Source organism: Jaculus jaculus, chromosome 9 (assembly GCF_020740685.1).
Source record: "Jaculus jaculus isolate mJacJac1 chromosome 9, mJacJac1.mat.Y.cur, whole genome shotgun sequence".
Lineage (NCBI taxonomy): Eukaryota > Metazoa > Chordata > Mammalia > Rodentia > Dipodidae > Jaculus > Jaculus jaculus.
The window spans coordinates 51453074-51469944 of record NC_059110.1 but is presented as its reverse complement, the minus strand read 5'-3'; the positions used below and the strand labels follow the sequence as shown (position 1 = coordinate 51469944).

General features: G+C 37.3%; 1 protein-coding gene across 2 annotated transcripts in view; it reads right to left on the bottom strand.

Moving 5' to 3' along the window:
- Nucleotides 1-16871, bottom strand: part of Gopc (golgi associated PDZ and coiled-coil motif containing) — a 109683-nt gene that overhangs the window by 30107 nt on the left and 62705 nt on the right. Inside the window, exons 2-3 of one of the 2 annotated variants that reach the window (XM_045158511.1) lie at nucleotides 2686-2850; nucleotides 884-907 (exon numbers count right to left, since the gene is read on the bottom strand). In XM_045158511.1, the coding sequence (XP_045014446.1) occupies nucleotides 884-907; nucleotides 2686-2850 (189 nt within the window). The remainder of the gene's footprint in view (nucleotides 1-883; nucleotides 908-2685; nucleotides 2851-16871) is intronic. The other variant, XM_012951589.2, reaches the window with a different exon arrangement.

Genomic DNA, 16871 nt, shown 5'->3' with positions numbered 1-16871 from the left:
ATATAAACAAGAATAGTATTAAGGACAGTGAAGATAATTACTTTGCAGTTTAAAGATATATATTTTTTTTAAGTTTGTTTCTTTGTTATTAAGTTAATATACAAGAAGTTTGTTTCAAAGTCTTGAACATCCTAAAGATGTATCTTCAGTAGAAGTAAAGCCATGAGACAAACTGAAACCTGACTAGACTGGGTAATGGGAAATATATTAAGAATGGATATATCAATAGAAGTAATTTTTGGGCCAGGCATGGTGGCACACACTTTTAATCCCAGCACTTGGCAGGCAGAGGTAGGAGGATTGCTGTGAGATTCAGGCCAGCCTGGGACTACAGTGAGACCCTACCTTGAAGAAGAAACAATAATGAAAATAGTTACTTGTGGTAAAGAATTTTCTCAGTCCAGTTTTTATAAAAGCCACACAATTATTTGCAAGCTTATTGAAAAGTTCTAGCACATATTGAAAAGAGTGAAAGGAAACCAGCATGCATATTCTTTTTCTGGGAACAAAAATTCAACTAGAAACTTGAGGTATGCAAAATGCAAGGCCTGTTTAATATATCTTCAATACTTTCATGTGGGCAACCCAACTGTTCTTGTGAAGTAGAAGTCTGAGCAAGTTATAAGGCTCAGAAGTTGTCAAAAAAAAAAAAACCAATGGGCTCTGAAAACAATGGCTATAAATCAGCAACAAGAAAAGTCTTCAACACCATACAGTGAAAAATGTACAGTGGGCCAACTATTGACTTTTCAAGTATTTGAACACTAAAAACCTGGCATAATTTGTTTTCAAATACAAAGAGTGACAACATGGAATATTCAGGTAAAACATTAGGAGCACATCAGTAAGACATACTGAAGAGAGACAGAAACGACATACTTACCAGCTCCTCCACAGAAGGGACAGACTTAAGATATAAGAAAAAAGTTTTACAATTAGAAAACCATCATACAAATCAATTTATCTAATGGCATAATCATTACAAGGAGGATTTTGATATGGGTAAAGTTCTCGAGAACAAATAAACTTGCAAATCTATAAACAATATAGCTAAGTAGTAGTAGATTAAAACATTTTAATCAAATTAGTGAATATGACTGGCTTAATATTCTTTTCTCTACAGTACCCATTAAAACTTCAGGCAAATTAGTTTCTAATGAAAATATAGACTATTAATATTAATATCATATGTGTCAAAGAAGTATCAGTTATGACCTGCTTAACTTTTGTCAATTAAACAAAATACTATTAACATGGATTGACAGACCTTCAGAATTGAGAAGAATATAAATATGTAAGTAAATTGAAGCATATCAGTACTTGCAACCAAACAAACAAAAATATGTGAAAATAAATAAAACATTAAAATGTCTTAATTTCATGATATCATCACTATTACTTGTCCAATCTTTCCCAAGCTGTATCTGTCTCACTGCTGTCTCCAGATAGCTGGCAAAATGTCTGCAAATAGTACCTTTACTACATATGAGGATAAATTGAAATCAGACTTAAACTTTTGCTTTCTATTTAAACAACCTGTATAAATGAAGAGGGTGATGGATGTCTGAGGTGAACCCATACACTGTAACAACAGACACTGCAGAATGTTCAGTGGCAGAGAAAATGTTAACAATCCTTGCTAGTGCTGAGGTAGTTCCCCCTTTCTTCTTAATTACAGAATTCCAATTTTACTAGAGGTTAGACATGTAAACAACTAAGAGATTTATAAGCAGTGAAGAATAAGCCAATAAAATACTAGAAGAAATTACTAAAGAAATTTTCACAAAGTTCTTTAAGAAGGCTAACAGTCAAGTAGACTCTTTTTGCCCTTTCCTTAAGTCTTCTTTATTCCTTTCTAGAATGTAGTCATCCAGGAAATGAATACCCAGGAAGGAAGCCATGACCTAAAAATTACAGAACACAGTAAAATAAGGAACCTGTATCCCTATTATCTGTGGAGATACTGTATCAGCTCTGGGATAATTACTTTAGGGTTTTTGAAGAAAGAAGAGAGTACTCAAGAATAATCTTAATGTTACTTAGCATCTCCATTATACAGGCTGCATCTAATCCTAACTGATACAGTAGAACAAAGAAATCATTTATATGTTAAAATCAAAAGTACCTTTAACTTTATTTATTTGTGTGTTTTTTGGCATGCATGCCACAGCATGTGTATGGAGGTCAGAGGACAATTTTGAGGTATCTATGCTCCACCTTTGGGACAGTTTTTTGTTGCTGCAAAAGAACTGTGAATTACCTGACTATAAAGGAAAGTCAGCCTGGCTGGGCCAGAAGCTTCTGGAGTATGACAGATGCATGCACCTCTCTGAATGTGGCTTCACATGGGTGCTGGGCAACTGAACCTGTGCCAGCAGGCTTTGCTAGCAAGCATCTTTAGCCGCTGAGCCATCTCCTCAGCCCCACAAAGTTCTTTTAAACATAATTAAACATGTTTTTAAAGGGAAAAAAAGTCTTTTCTAACTACTAGGAGGTCACTGATATCAGCACTGATCTCTTGATGATAAGGTGTAGATACTCATGAGAATCAAAAGCTGTTTGCTATATTTTCTAAACTTCCCACAATGACTACATTTAACTTCCTATACTTAAAACTGCAGTAAAAATCATCTTTACACCCTCCAAAATACATGTTAAGTACACATCACACTTTAAACTACTTACCAACTTTGCCTTAATGGTACCAGAGTCAACACTTTGGCCAGTTTTCGCATGAAGCTGAAGCTGAACAGAGTGTAGGTGCAAAAGCTGGTCATGTACTTCCTTCTCCAGTACAGCCTTCTCTGCTTGGGCTTCTGTCAGCTCAGACCTCAGATCCACCAGCTGTGCCTTATAGAGCAGTAGCAAACAGTAAGCACATAATACTTTTATTTTTACTCTGCTGCCCAAGAATAGCAAAACAATAATCCTTGAAAGGAATACCTGAACAACAAGACTACTAACAGATAAGAGATATTCATCAAAACTGACAAGAAATCCAAAACACAAGGGAGATATGTGAGTGACAATTCTACTATAAACAGTATCTCTTAATATCACAGAACATTACTTTCACTTTATTTAACTTACTTTAACAGATCTTTTCACTATTTCATCTTTATCCTCAGCTTTTGAAAATCCAGAACCATAGATGATTCATTCTTCTGTTCACAAAGCGTATGTAACAGTGGCCCACTGATGTCCTGTTTTTATAAGTGGCACTCTGTCTTCAACCCAGAAACTATTAGTCTAAATCGAGTCTCTAAAACCTTTTCCACTACCAGCTATACATGGTACTGTTACATGAGGACATTTTCATACAAGCATGTGCTATAAGTTGAGCATTTCCCTCCATTCCCCTTTAGCCTCTCTCTTGCTCATGAATTCTTTTCACAGGAGAAATTTTTACATGATCTGGATGCATAGATATATAAAATCAGTATACATATCAAACATTTCCTGAAAACGTACCATAAAGAAATTTTAAAACAATTGTTTGGTATATATGTTAATACTTACTAAAGAAAATACATATGAGAGAGAACACGCGACATTTGGCTTGGATCCTAGCTACAAGTGTATAGACTTGTGTATGAGCTGGAACCAAAAATCAGTAGCAGAGGCCCATAAGCTAGAAAAAGGCTATAAGGGAGGGAGGGAGGAGAGGGAAGGCCTTAAGGGGATGGTACTGTATATATGTAAGTAGAAGAACAGATTACAGGGAGGGGAAAGGCCTAAGCAAGGTCAGGGGAAGAGACTGTATAAAAGGGTGGAGGGGTCAATCAAAATTCAAAATATTCTAAATAAGACATATGAAAATCTACTTTATTGAATAATGGCACATCTAGAAACCATAGATTGTTACTAGAAAAGTTTTTGGATATTCTGTTTTAATTCCAAGCCAAAAAAAAAAAAAACAATGAATTTTTATTAAAGTCAAGTCAGGAATACAAGCAGCAATTTTTAAAATTTTATATATTTATTTGCAAGGGGAGGGGGGAACATGCAGATACCAGGGCCTCTTCCTTCTGCAAACCACAGATACATGTAAATTGCTGTACATCTGGCTTTACGTGGGTACTGGGGAAGTGAAGCCAGGCCAGCAGATTTTGTAAGCAAGTGCCTTTAGCTCCTGAGCCATCTCCAAAGCCCTCAAACAACTTTTGACATCAAATATTAACATAACACAATCCAAAGACATGATAATTTGATAGTTCTATGCTAAGGAAAGGAAGACACTGAAGGTTTATTTTGTGTTGTATTGTACATGTGTGTAGAGGCCAGAAGTCAACCCTGGGCTGTCTCTCCCTTACTTACTGAGGTAGGATCCCTCACTTGAACTTAGAGCTTGACAATTAGGCTAGTCTAGCTAGCTAGTTTGCCCTGGGAATCCTGTCTCTGCCTCCTTAGTACCTGCGATTACAGGCTGACCACTAGGCCCATTTGGTATATATGTAGATGCTGGAGATGAACACTCTGGCCTTCACACCAAAAAGATTTTTCTCTCCATAATTAAACCATTATGTTTCTGTAATATCAGAAAACTGTATGAATAGTAAAAACAATACATCTTATAACCTACATGTTTCAAATTGGAAGAAGGCACTAAGCCCAAAAGGTAACAACGCCTGCTGACAAAAATGCATGTACATAGGCCTTCACTGGAAGTGCTAACCTCTTTCCACTTCAGGGAAGGTTATGGATTACATATCCTTGGTTGGCTTTACCATTCTCAATTAAGCTGTATTTGGGGGTTGACTATTGTTGCCTTTGATGCTTTCAGATTCATAAGGCCTTTGTCTTTTTCTTCTGTCATTATAGGGGGTAGGATCTAATTCAGACCCAAGCTGACCTGGAATCCATATCAGACCACAAATCTCAACCTCTGTGCTGACAGGATTAAGGGAGAAGAACAATACACATCCTTAGGGATTTTGGCTTTACTTATCTGTTTGTTTTAATCTCCACACTTACATACTCTGTGCTGGTTTTTATTGAATGTATATTGCTCAGTTGAATTTTAGAATTTGCCAGTAAATTATTACACCCAACCCAAGAGAATACTTGAATAGTAGGCAAGCTCAACATCTAGGATTACTTCTGCAGTCGGACTGGAGTACAAGAGCTACATGTGGCATCTTAAAAACCTACCCTGAAGGTATATAAAGCTGGATTTCCACGCCTAAGAGCAATGCAGATAATTAGAAAACCCAAGCATCAAATCAACTCAGGATGCAAAAATCACTATATTAAAATACAAGAAACACAAAGAATCAAGACAATACAATCCCACCAAAATTTATAAATCCATCAGAAATGACCCCCAATGAGATTGATTTAAATGAAATGCCTAACAAAAGTTTCAAAACTCTTTTATCTATACATAAATCAAAGAAGAAAACGAAGGAATTAAACAAGAAAACAAACTTCGGAAAGAGAACACAGGAAACCAGCTTAATAAAATAAGAAGGTAATGACAAGACATGAGTAAGGAAATAGATATACTAAAGAAACACACAAGAGATCAATTAAAAAACTCTGTGGAAATTCTCACCAGTAGAATGGATGAAGGAGAGAACAGAATGTTTAAACTAGAAGACAAGGTGGCAGATCTAATACAGTCCAACAAATAGGAAGGTATGAATAGGAATTTCAAGACATTCAGGATACTATAAAAAGATCAAACATAAGAACTTAGAGGAGAAGACGTACAATTCAAAGGCATAGTAGGCATTTTCAACAAAATCATAGAAGTAAAATTTCCCCAAATTGGAAAAGAAATGCCAATGCAGATACAGGAAGCTTTTAGCACACCAAGCAGACAAAACTTGGAAAGAAACACTTTTCACCATGTTAAAATTAAACTACTAAACATGGAAACCAAAGAAAATATATTGAAAGCAGTTAGAGAGAAAAAGCAAGTCACCTATAAAGGCAAGCTCATCAGGAGGATAACAGCAGATTACGCAACACGAACTTTAAAAGCCAACAGGGCTTAGAATATGTATTCCAAGTTCTGAAAGATAACTGTCAACCAAGATTACTTTATCCTGCAAAGCTATCTAGCTAAATTGATGGAGAAATAAGGACATTCCACAACAAAAATGGACTATAGGAATTCATGACAATTAAGCCAGATCTATAGAAAATACTTCAAAAAATTCTTCATGATGAAGACAAAGCAAAGCAGCCACATAAGTAAATAGGAAAAAAGTAAACCATACTCAAATAACCATTAAAACAAGGAAATAAAGGGAAAACAGGAAGTAATACAAAACAAGAACAATAGCGAAAATAAATACATATCTTCAATAATAAATCTTAATACCTTGCCTCATTGACCCAACTGAAAGACACAGGCATGCAGATGGGATTAAAAAGCAGTATCTTGCTGTTTGTTGCCTCCAGGAAATTCATCTCTCAAAAAATAGATACCATCTTAGGGTGAAAGGATGAAAAATGGCATTACAAGTAAATAGGCTGAGGAAAGAAGCACATGTTGCTATCCTAATATCTGACAGGATAGACTTCAAATCAACATTAGTGAGGAAAGATAAAAAAAAAGTCACTTTATACTGATTAAAGGAACACTCCAACAGGGGGACATTACAATCCTAAACTTAAATGCACCTAATATGGGGGCTCCCACTTTCATCAAACAAACACTATTAGACTTAAGGTCACAGATAACACCAAACACAATTGTAGTAGGTGAGAGTTTTTGCATCTCTCATGAATTGACATGTCATCCCAGCAAAAAAATAAACAGAGAAACATCTGGATTAAATGATGTCAGGGAAGAAATGGACCTAACAGTTATTTACAGAACATTCCATCCAAATGCTGCAGAATATACATTTTTCTCAGCAGCACATAGAACATTTTCCAAAACAGACAATATATTAGGACAAAAAGCAAATCTCCACAAATACAGGAAAATTGAAATAATCCCTTACACTCTATCTGACCACAATGGGATTAACCTACAAATCAGCAACAAGAAAAACTACAGCGCATACACAAAATTCATGAAGACTAAACAGTACAGTATAGAATGATGAAAGTGTCATTGAAGAAATCAAAAAGGAAATCAATAAATTCACAGAATCAAATGATGCTGAGAATACAACATAACCTTTAGGACACAATGAAGGCAGTCCTAAGAGAAAAATTTATAGCAATAAGTGCCTATATTAAGAAATTAGAGAGTTCACAAGTAATTTACTGCTTCACCCTAAGACCTAGTGGGAAAAAAACAACAAGGCAAACCAACAATCAGTAGATGGGAAGAAATAATAAAGATTAGAGCAAAAATTAATGAAATAGAAACAAACAAACAAAAAAGGCAATTAAACAAAGATTTAGTTCTTTGAAAAACTAAACTAGATTGACAAACCCTTAGCAAATCTAACCAGAAGAGAGAAGAGACAAAAATTAGTAAAATTAGAGGTGAAAAAGACACAATTACAACAGATATCAAAGAAATTCAGAAAATCGTAAGGACATGCTTTAAAAATATATATGGCTCTAAGTTTGAAAATCTGAAAGAAATGGGTGATTTCCTTAATTTATATGATCTACCAAAATTAAATCAAGAGAAGATAAACCACTTAAATAGACCTAAAACAAGTACAGGGATCCAACAAGTTATAAAAAGTATCCTAACTAAAAGAAGTCCATGCCCAGATGGTTACACTGGCGAATTTCACCAGTCCTTCATGGAAGAAATGACACCACTGCTTCTCAAACTTTGCCATAAAATAGGAAAGGAAGGAATTCTACTGGACTCCTTCTACAAAGCCAGCATCAGCCAGATATCAAAACCAGACTAAGAAAGAACAAAAGAAAATTACAGACCAATCTCTCTCATGAACACCGAAATGCAAAAACTCTAAATAGAGTTCCTAATCCTGGTTCCCTATGTGTACAGTGTACAGGTGGGCACAGTGGTATGGAGTAGGCCAGACCCATTTCCTAGCTCCTCCCAGCTCCCTGGTCTGTGTTCCCTACACAGATGGTGTGTGGGCAGATGCAACAGTGTGTAGAGAGTAGGCCAAACCCCTGTTTTCTAGCTCTTCCCAGTTCCCTGGTACAGATTCACTGGGCTGCACTGTGTGTGGGCGGGCACAACACACTATGGAGTGAGTAGGCCAGGCCCATGTTCCCTGGCTCCTCCTAGACCCCTGGTCCTGGAAGGTCTCATTGTGTTATGCTTGGGGAAGTCTGGTTCCTGTGTGAGCTGTGAAATGAGACTTTTTGCTCTGGTATTCTGACTTGCTACTAGGTACCTACCAACATACCTATTCACCTGAGTCAGAGGGTGCACTGGCCACAGGACAAAAACTTGCTTCCACCTCAATAAAATAAAGAGTCTCCCTAAAATGGGGAGACAACAACACAAAAAAGCCAATGAAAGAAGACTGAGAGATCTCCACCAAGGACGCCTTGTCCCAATGAAATCATAGAGAAATCAAAAGAAATTCATTCCCAAAATGAAAACACAACCACCAATGAGACCCTGATTTTAAAAATTGCTGAACTAGAAGCAAGCCATCAAAGAACCAACAATTGTACCAATGATATTGAACAGAATAAATTCCTAGAGCATTTGGCTTTGGGCAGTAGGCTTAACATGATTGAAGAAAACGTTAGAACCCTCCAAAGAGAGCTGAATAAACTGAAGATGAGTAAAGAAATGGAAGATCTCAACAACTGGTTGATTAAGCTTAATGAAGACCTGATCAAATGCAAGACTGAATTCCAGAAAGCATCAAGAAAATCAGAACTCAAATTGAAAGAAATTGAGGAGGACTTAAGAAGATGTAAAGACCTCTCATGCTCCTGGATAGGGAGAATTAATATTGTGAAAAGGGCAATTCTATCAAAAGCAATATACAGACACAACATAATGCCAATAAAAATACCAGCATTATTCTTCACAGAGACTGAGAAAATGATCTTAACATTCATATGGAATGGCAGAAGACCTCAGATATACAAAAGATATTCTCAGCAAAACAACAACAAAGCCCTTTGGCAGTACTACCATACCCAATTTATGGCTACATTACAAAGACATAGTGAAAAAAAAGAGCATGGTACTGGAATAAAAACAGAAACATAGACCAGTGGAACAGAACTGCAGGTCAAGTAACTACTGCTGCTTGATCTTTGACAAGGTGCCAATAATCTAGACTGGAGGAAAGACAGCATCTTCAACAAATGGTGTTGGACAAATTGAATGAACATATGTAGAAAAATGAAATTATATTTATTCATTTTAGGATATACAAAAATCAAGTCCAAGTGGATTAAACACCTCACTACAACACATGAACCTCTTCTCCTAATGGAAGAACAAAATAGGATGCACTCTCCATGATATGGGACTGGAAAAAGACTTCTTGAACAAAACCCCAGTACCCTAGGAAATTAAATAATCACACAAGCAATTGGATCTCATGGCGCTAAAAAGATTTTGCACAAACATACCATAAGTAGAGCCAATACATTTCCCACTGAATGGGAGAAAATCACCAGCTATACCACTGACAGAAGTCAAATATTTAGAATCTACAAAGAACTCAAAAAATTAACAATAAAAAGTCAAACAAACCACTCTAAAAGTAGGGTAGAGAACTGAATAGGGAGTTCCCACAGGAAGAATGACAAATGTCTAACACAAACTTAATATTCAACATCCCTAACCATAAGGGAAATGCAAACTAAAGCAATTATGAGGTTCCATGTTACCCCAGAAAGGATAGCAAACATTAATAAACCAAATGAAAACAAATGGTGGCGAGGACGTGGAGAAATAGGAATACTCAATGTTGGTGGAAATGTAAGCTGGTACAATCAGTATGGAAATCAATATGGAGACTCCTGAAAAGCATGAATATCGAGGTGCCAACAGATCCTATCATTTCCTTACAGGGCATTTACCCTAAAACCTCCACATCTCAGTTCAGAGATTTTTTTAAAATTTATTAATTAGATTTGTATTGAGCAAATACAGTCAGTTTGGTACCATTATTAGGTTCATCTGTGACCTGCCCCTTTCCCACGGGCCCTCCTTGTTGAGGTATATGGGTCATGAATTGTGGAGTTAGCCAACAATTATGGGTAAGATAAATGTCTTTGCATATCATAACCCAACATGTGGCTCTGACATTCTTTCCAACCCCTCTTCCGCAAAATTTCCCTAAGCCATGTTGGGTTCATTTTTGGTCTGCTTCAGTGATGAGGTGTTGGGGGCCTCTGAGGCTCTGGTTCTCTGATTTGGTAGGAGTTGATTTTTCTCTGTGTTGGTCTCCTTCCCCTTTGTGCTGGTATCCAGTTCACCAGGAAAACAGCACCCTTGCTTGTTTTGCCAATTTTCCTTAGTTTCAGCCAGGGCCCTTTTGAGGTATGATGGGGTGGCTCTCTCCTTAGGATCGACATCTATCTGAAAAAGAGAAGCAGATTCTCCAATGGGGAGTAAGACAGCACCAGGACAAATGAGATAACCCTTACTTTTTTAACAGAGATTTTAATAGATGTAGGCCCTCTTGTAGCCCATGATTGATGGTAGCTTGATAAAGGAGAGTGGACTTATGTTTGGCTATTGTTCTGACTTGTTTCCCAGCTGCAGCTATGGGTCCCATAACACTGGGGGGATCAGTTAGCCAAATCAAGAGCAGATGGTTCCCCACCATGGCTGTGTGCCACTATTGCACTTCTGTGGGCATCACAACAAGGTTATTTCCTGCTAAGGAGGGATAGACAAAGAGTTTCTTGAACAGATATTGGTCATTTTCCCCCAGTCGCCCATGTAGCCCCTTCTGGCATTAGATGCACTGTCTGTCTGGGGACTGATTCTCTTCCAACTTCCAGCCATGCCACTCCATTTTACATGTGAACCACTTAAGGTGTCTTCAGCAGGAGGGTTTTACCACTAACCTTTGGTGGGTCATTAAGTACTTTGACAGAAATCTCTGTCTTTTAGGAAACCTTCTAGGTCTCTCTGATCAAAAGCTCATTGTGGATGATGGCCACATGCTGGTACTGGGAGTTACAAGTCAGTGCACACTAAGAGAAGGGGGAAAAAGATAACTAAGATACAAGAGTTAGAGAGAAGAGAGAGAGGAGGGAGAGAGAGGGAGAGGGAGGAAGGGAAGATACAGAAGATTAAGGTTAGTCTTCATCATACCCTCTCCAGTGTCTTCTGGTTCAGGTGTTCCCTGTAAGGGCCTGACGAAGGTTCAGCCATTTGGTCTGCCTTTTAGGAAGCAGAATGTTATGGTGGCATTGCCGTTTCAGTTTAGATTAGTGTTTCATACCCCTTCGATACCCTTCCCTCCCTCGCATACATCCTACTGTCTAGTCAACGACATGCTTTGTGGGTATATAAGTTATCTTGGGTAGATTCAGGTTAGGTGTTGTAGATGAGTGAGACTATGTGGCGATATTTTTTCTGTGATTGCATAAGCTCACTGAGAATGATCTATTCCAGGTTCAACGGTTTTTAATCAAATTTCATTGTGTCATTTTTTTCTAACTACTGTATAGAATTCCATTGTGTAGATATACCACATCTAAGTGATCCATTTGTCTAGTGATGGGCATCTGGGTTGATTCCAGCATTTAGCTATTATGAATTGAGCCGCTACAAACATGGTTGAGCAAATCTATCTGGCCTGTGGTTTGAAGGATAGATGCTCAGAGTCTGTTGGTATCCCTATAGTCAGCTTTTTCAGGAGTCTCCATATTGCTTTCTAAAGTGGTTGTTCCCGGGAAAGTGTGGGGGTGGGGAGGGAGGGAATTACCATGGGATATATTTTATAATCATGGAAAATGTTAATAAAAATTTAAAAAAAAAAAAAAAAAGCAAATAGACCAAAAAAAAAAAAAAAATGCCTTTTGAGTGGTACTTAGATAAAAATGTTAAAGTAGGTAAATAAAAATGTGTTGGGCCCTGAAAGGCCCAGGCGTGAGGCGTAGTGGAACTTCCTGAGCCTAGCTAAAGTTTGACGACCTGTCTCTGGCCAGCTATGATACAGCAAGATGACTAATGGCTTCTGGCCTGCTACCTCCCCATGGCAATTGTAATTACCATTTCAATAGTTACAGTTTACTATTGGCCCTTACCTCTTCCCCCATTCTAAAATCCCCACCTTCATCCCCAACATGATGTAGGCAACTGCTCAGAGTAATAAAGCAAGTTGTTTCTGCATGGAAAAAAAAAAAAAAAAAAAAAAAAAAAAAAAAAAAAAAGTGGTTGTTCCATCCTACATTCCCACCAACAGTGGATGAGTGTTCCTGCGTCTCCACATCCTCACCAGCATTTATTTTCATTTGAGTTTTTGATGTTTGTTATCCTTATTAGGGTAAGGCGGAATCTCATAGTTGTTTTAATTTGTATTGCTCTGATGATTAGGGATGATGAACATTTTCTTAAGTGTGTGTTTGCCATTTGTGTTTCTTCCTCTGTGAACTACCTGTTCAGCTCTTTGCCCCATTTTGTGACTGGGGTGTTAGACTTCTTCCTGTCTGTAGTTTCTAGAGATTACACCTCAATCAGTTAGATAACCCGCAAATACTTTCTCCCATTCTGTGGGTAATCTATTAGCCTTGCAAATTTTATGTTTGTCTGTAAAGAAACTCTTCAGCTTCATGTGGACCCATTGGTTAAGTGACTGTTTAAGATCATGACCTACTGAGGTTTTGTTCAGGAAGTCTTTTTCCATTCCTCTATCATGGAAACTATTTCCCTAATTTTCATCCAGTAGTATTCAAGTTTCTGGTCTTATGTTGAAGTCTTTGATCCATTCTGACTTGACTGTAGTGCATGGCAAAATGTGTGGATCAAGTTTCAGTTTCCTGCATATGGTTATCCAGTTTGTCCAGCACCATTTGTGGAAGATGTTCTCATTTTACCAGACTATATTGTTTGGGCCTTTGTCAAATATCAAATAGCTGTAGTTGCTTGACACAAAGTCCGGGTCCTCTTGTCTATTCTATTGGTCTATACTCCTGATTTTATGCCAGTACCATGCTGTTTTTATTACTATGGCATTGTAATATAGCTTTAGATCAGGTATGGTGATGCCTCCAGAGGTATTTCTTTTGCTGAGGATATGTTTGGATATGGGAGGCCTTCTGCCTTCCCATATGAAATTTGAGATAATTTTTTCTATCTCTGTGAAGAACACTGTAGGGATTTTAATTGGAATTGGATTAAATCTGTATATGACCTTTGGTAGGATTGTCATCTTCACAATGTTAATTCTGCCTATCCAGGAGCATGAGAGGTCTTTCCTTTTTCTCAATTCCTTCTCAATTTCTTTTTTGAGTGTTTTTATGTTTTCATTGTCTAGATCTTTCACTTCCTTGGTTAACATTATTTCAAGGTATTTTATGATTTTGTTATTGTTGTTGCTATGGAAAATGGGACTATGTCACTTATTTCCTTCTCTGTATCCTTTTCATTTGAACATAGAAAGGCTACTGATTTCTCTATTGATTTTGTATCTTGCTACATTGCTATAGGAGTTAATCAACATCAGGAGATTTGGGATGGAGTCTCTCGGGTCTCCTACGTATACAATCATGTCATCAGTGAATAGAGCTAACTTAACTTCTTCCTTTCCAAATTGTATACCTTTTATTTCCTTCTCCTGTCTTATTGCATGAGCTAGGACTTCCACTACTATACTGAAAAGCAGAGGTGAGAGTGGACAATCCTGTCTTGTTCCTGATCTTAATGGGAAATCCTCCAGTCTCTCTCCATTAAGTATTATTTGGGCCTTTGGAGCTTTGTACATTGCGTTTATTATGTTAAGATATGAACCAGCCATACCAATGCTCTCCAATGTTTTGATCATGAAGTGATGTTGTATCTTGTCAACGGCCTTTTCTGCATCTGTTGAAATGATCATGTTTTTATGTTTAACCTTGTTTATGTGATGTACTGCATTGACAGATTTCCATATGTTGAACCACCCCTGTGTTCCTGGGATGAATCCTACGTGGTCAAGTTGGATAATGCTTTTGATACGTTGTTGGATTTGGTTTGCGAGGATTTTTTTCAGGATCTTTGCAACTAAGTTCATCAGGCAAATAGGCCGGTAGTTTTTTCCTGTGGCATCTCTGCCTAGTTTTGGAATTGGGGTGATACTAGCTTCATAAAAGGGGTTGGGTAGCTTTCTCTGTTCTTCAATTGTGTGGCACAGTTTTAGGAAGATTGGTTTGAGTTCTTCCATGAAGGTTTGATAGAATTCAGCTGAGAATCCATCTGGTCCTGGACTCTTCTTTCTGGGGAGGTTTTTTATTACTTTTTCAGTCCCCATGAGTCTGACGTGTTCACTGAGGTGATTAATCTGCTCTGAGTTTAGCTTTGATAGATGGTATGCATCCAGGAATTTATCCATCTCCTTCACGTTATCCACTTTTGTGGAGTAGAGGTTTTTGAAATAAGTCCTGGTGATTCTCCCAATTTCACTTATTTCTGTTGTGATCTCTCCTTTTTCATTTTGAGTTTTGTTAATTTGAAGGTTCTTCGTTTTTTGCTTGATCAAATTTATCAGGGGTTTGTCAGTCATGTTTATTTTTTCAAAGAACCAGCACTTTGTTTTGTCAATTGTCTTGTTTCCTTGGTTTTCAATTCATTAATTTCTGCCCTGATTTTAATTATTTCTTTCCTTCTGAAGCTCTTTGGGTTGGATTTTTCTTGTTTTTCCAGTGCTTTTAGGTGGATGGATAGGTTACTGATTTGGGATCATTCTGTCTCCTTTATGAAGGCAATGAGTGCTATGAATTTTCCCCCAAGGACCAACTTCATTGTGTCCCGTAAGTTTTGGTATGATGTGTTCTCATTGTCATCTAATTCCAGAAATTTTGCAATTTCATTTTCCTTTTATCCACTATCCATTTGTTGTTTAAAAGTATGCTGTTCAATTTCCAGGTGCCATTGGGATTCTTGGTGGGTCTTTTGGTGTTGATTTCTAGCATTATATCATTGTGAACTGATATCATGCAGGGAATTATGTCAATCTTCCTAAATATGTGGAGGCAGTCTTTGTGACCCAGTATATGGTCTATGTTAGAGAGTGTTCCATAGGCTGCTGAGAAGAATGTGTATTCTGTGGATTTGGGATGGAATTTTGTGCAGACGTCCATTAGGTCTAAATGATCTATGGTTTTGTTGAGCTCTCTTATTTCCCTGCTGAGTTTCTGCTTGGCTGATCTGTCTGTTACTGATAATGGTGTATTGAAGTCCCCAGCTATGATGGTGTTGGTGGTGATTTCTGTGTTATTGTCAAGTAGGTTTTGTTTTATGAACTGTGGTGACCCTGTGTTTGGTGCATACAGATTTACGAATGTAACATCCTCTTGATGGATCATTGCCTTGATAACTAGGAAGTGGCCTTCTTTGTCTTTTTTGATTATTTTTGGTCTGAAGTCTATTTTATCCAATATTAATATTGCTAAACCTGCTTGTTTCTTATTTCCATTTGCTTGGAATATTGTTTTCCTTCCTTTCACCCTGAGGAGGTGTCTGTCTTTAGTGGTGAGGTGGGTTTCTTGAAGGCAACAGACTGAGTTGTCTAATTTGTTGATACCTTGTTAGCTGTGTCTCTTGATGGGTGAATTAAGGCCATTAATATTTAGGGTAATGACTGTAAGATTTTATTTGATCCCTGACACATTCTGATGGGTAATGTGGGTTGGTGTTTTCATGGACTTTGAAGTTTTTTGTGCCTACTCTGAGTTTGGTTGGTGTGATCTGCCTCTTGTAGGCATTTGAATTTGGTTATTTGTTTCTTCTCTGTGGAGAATTTCCTGAAATACCCTCTTTAGGATTGGTTTTGTGTTCGTATAATTGTAAAGCTGAGTTTTGTCATGGAAAGTTTTTCTTTCATCATCTATTAAGAGGGATACTTTTGCTGGGTAGAGTAGTTTGAGTTGGAAGCCAGAGGTTCTCAGACATTGCAGTGTGTCTTTCCAGGTCCTTCTAGCTTTCAGGATTTCCATTGAGAAGTCTAAAGTAATTCTCATGTGGTTACCATTGAAAGTGGTGTGCTGTTTTTCCCTAGCTGCTTTTAGGATTTTCTCTCTGGTGTCAATGTTTAGAATCTTAATGACAATATGTGTTGAAGAGTTTCCCCTTTTTCCAGTCCATTTGGAGTTCTGTTGACGTCCTATATCTTGATGGGCCTTTCTTTTAAGAGACTGGGGAAGTTTTCTTCAATTATTTTGTTAAATAAGTTCTCCATGCTTTTGGTCTGAATTTCTTCTCTTCTGGAATTCCAATGATCCTGATATTAGGACGTTTAAGTGTGTCCCACAATTCCCTTATGTTCTGTTCACAGGAACTTTTGAACTTACTAAAATTTTTGAACTATTGAACTGTTTCTTCCATCTTGTCTTCCAGATCAGAGTTTCTATCCTCCACTTTGGTGACTGTATTCTTGCAAGCTTCTAGAGATTTCTGGACTTGTTCAATTAAGTTTGCATTTTCTACTACCTTCTATGTAGAATTTCCATCCCTCTGTCATGCTCCCTTTGCACATTATTTTCTGATTTTCTTGATGATTCTTGGAATTCATACTTCCATTTCTTTTTTTAAAAAATTTTTAATTTTTATTAACATTTACCATGATTATAAAAAAATATCACATGGTAATTCCCTCCCTCCCCCACCAACACTTTCCCCTTTGACATTTCTTTATGTCTTCATGCAGCATAGCCAGCTGATTCTTGATGTCTTATTTTTTTTCGCTCTCCTTCATATCTCTTAACTGTCTTTGAACTTCTTCTGATTTCTTATCTATTAGTTCTAGTTTAGTGATGGCAGCATCCACATGATAATCGTTCCTTTGTTGCTTTCC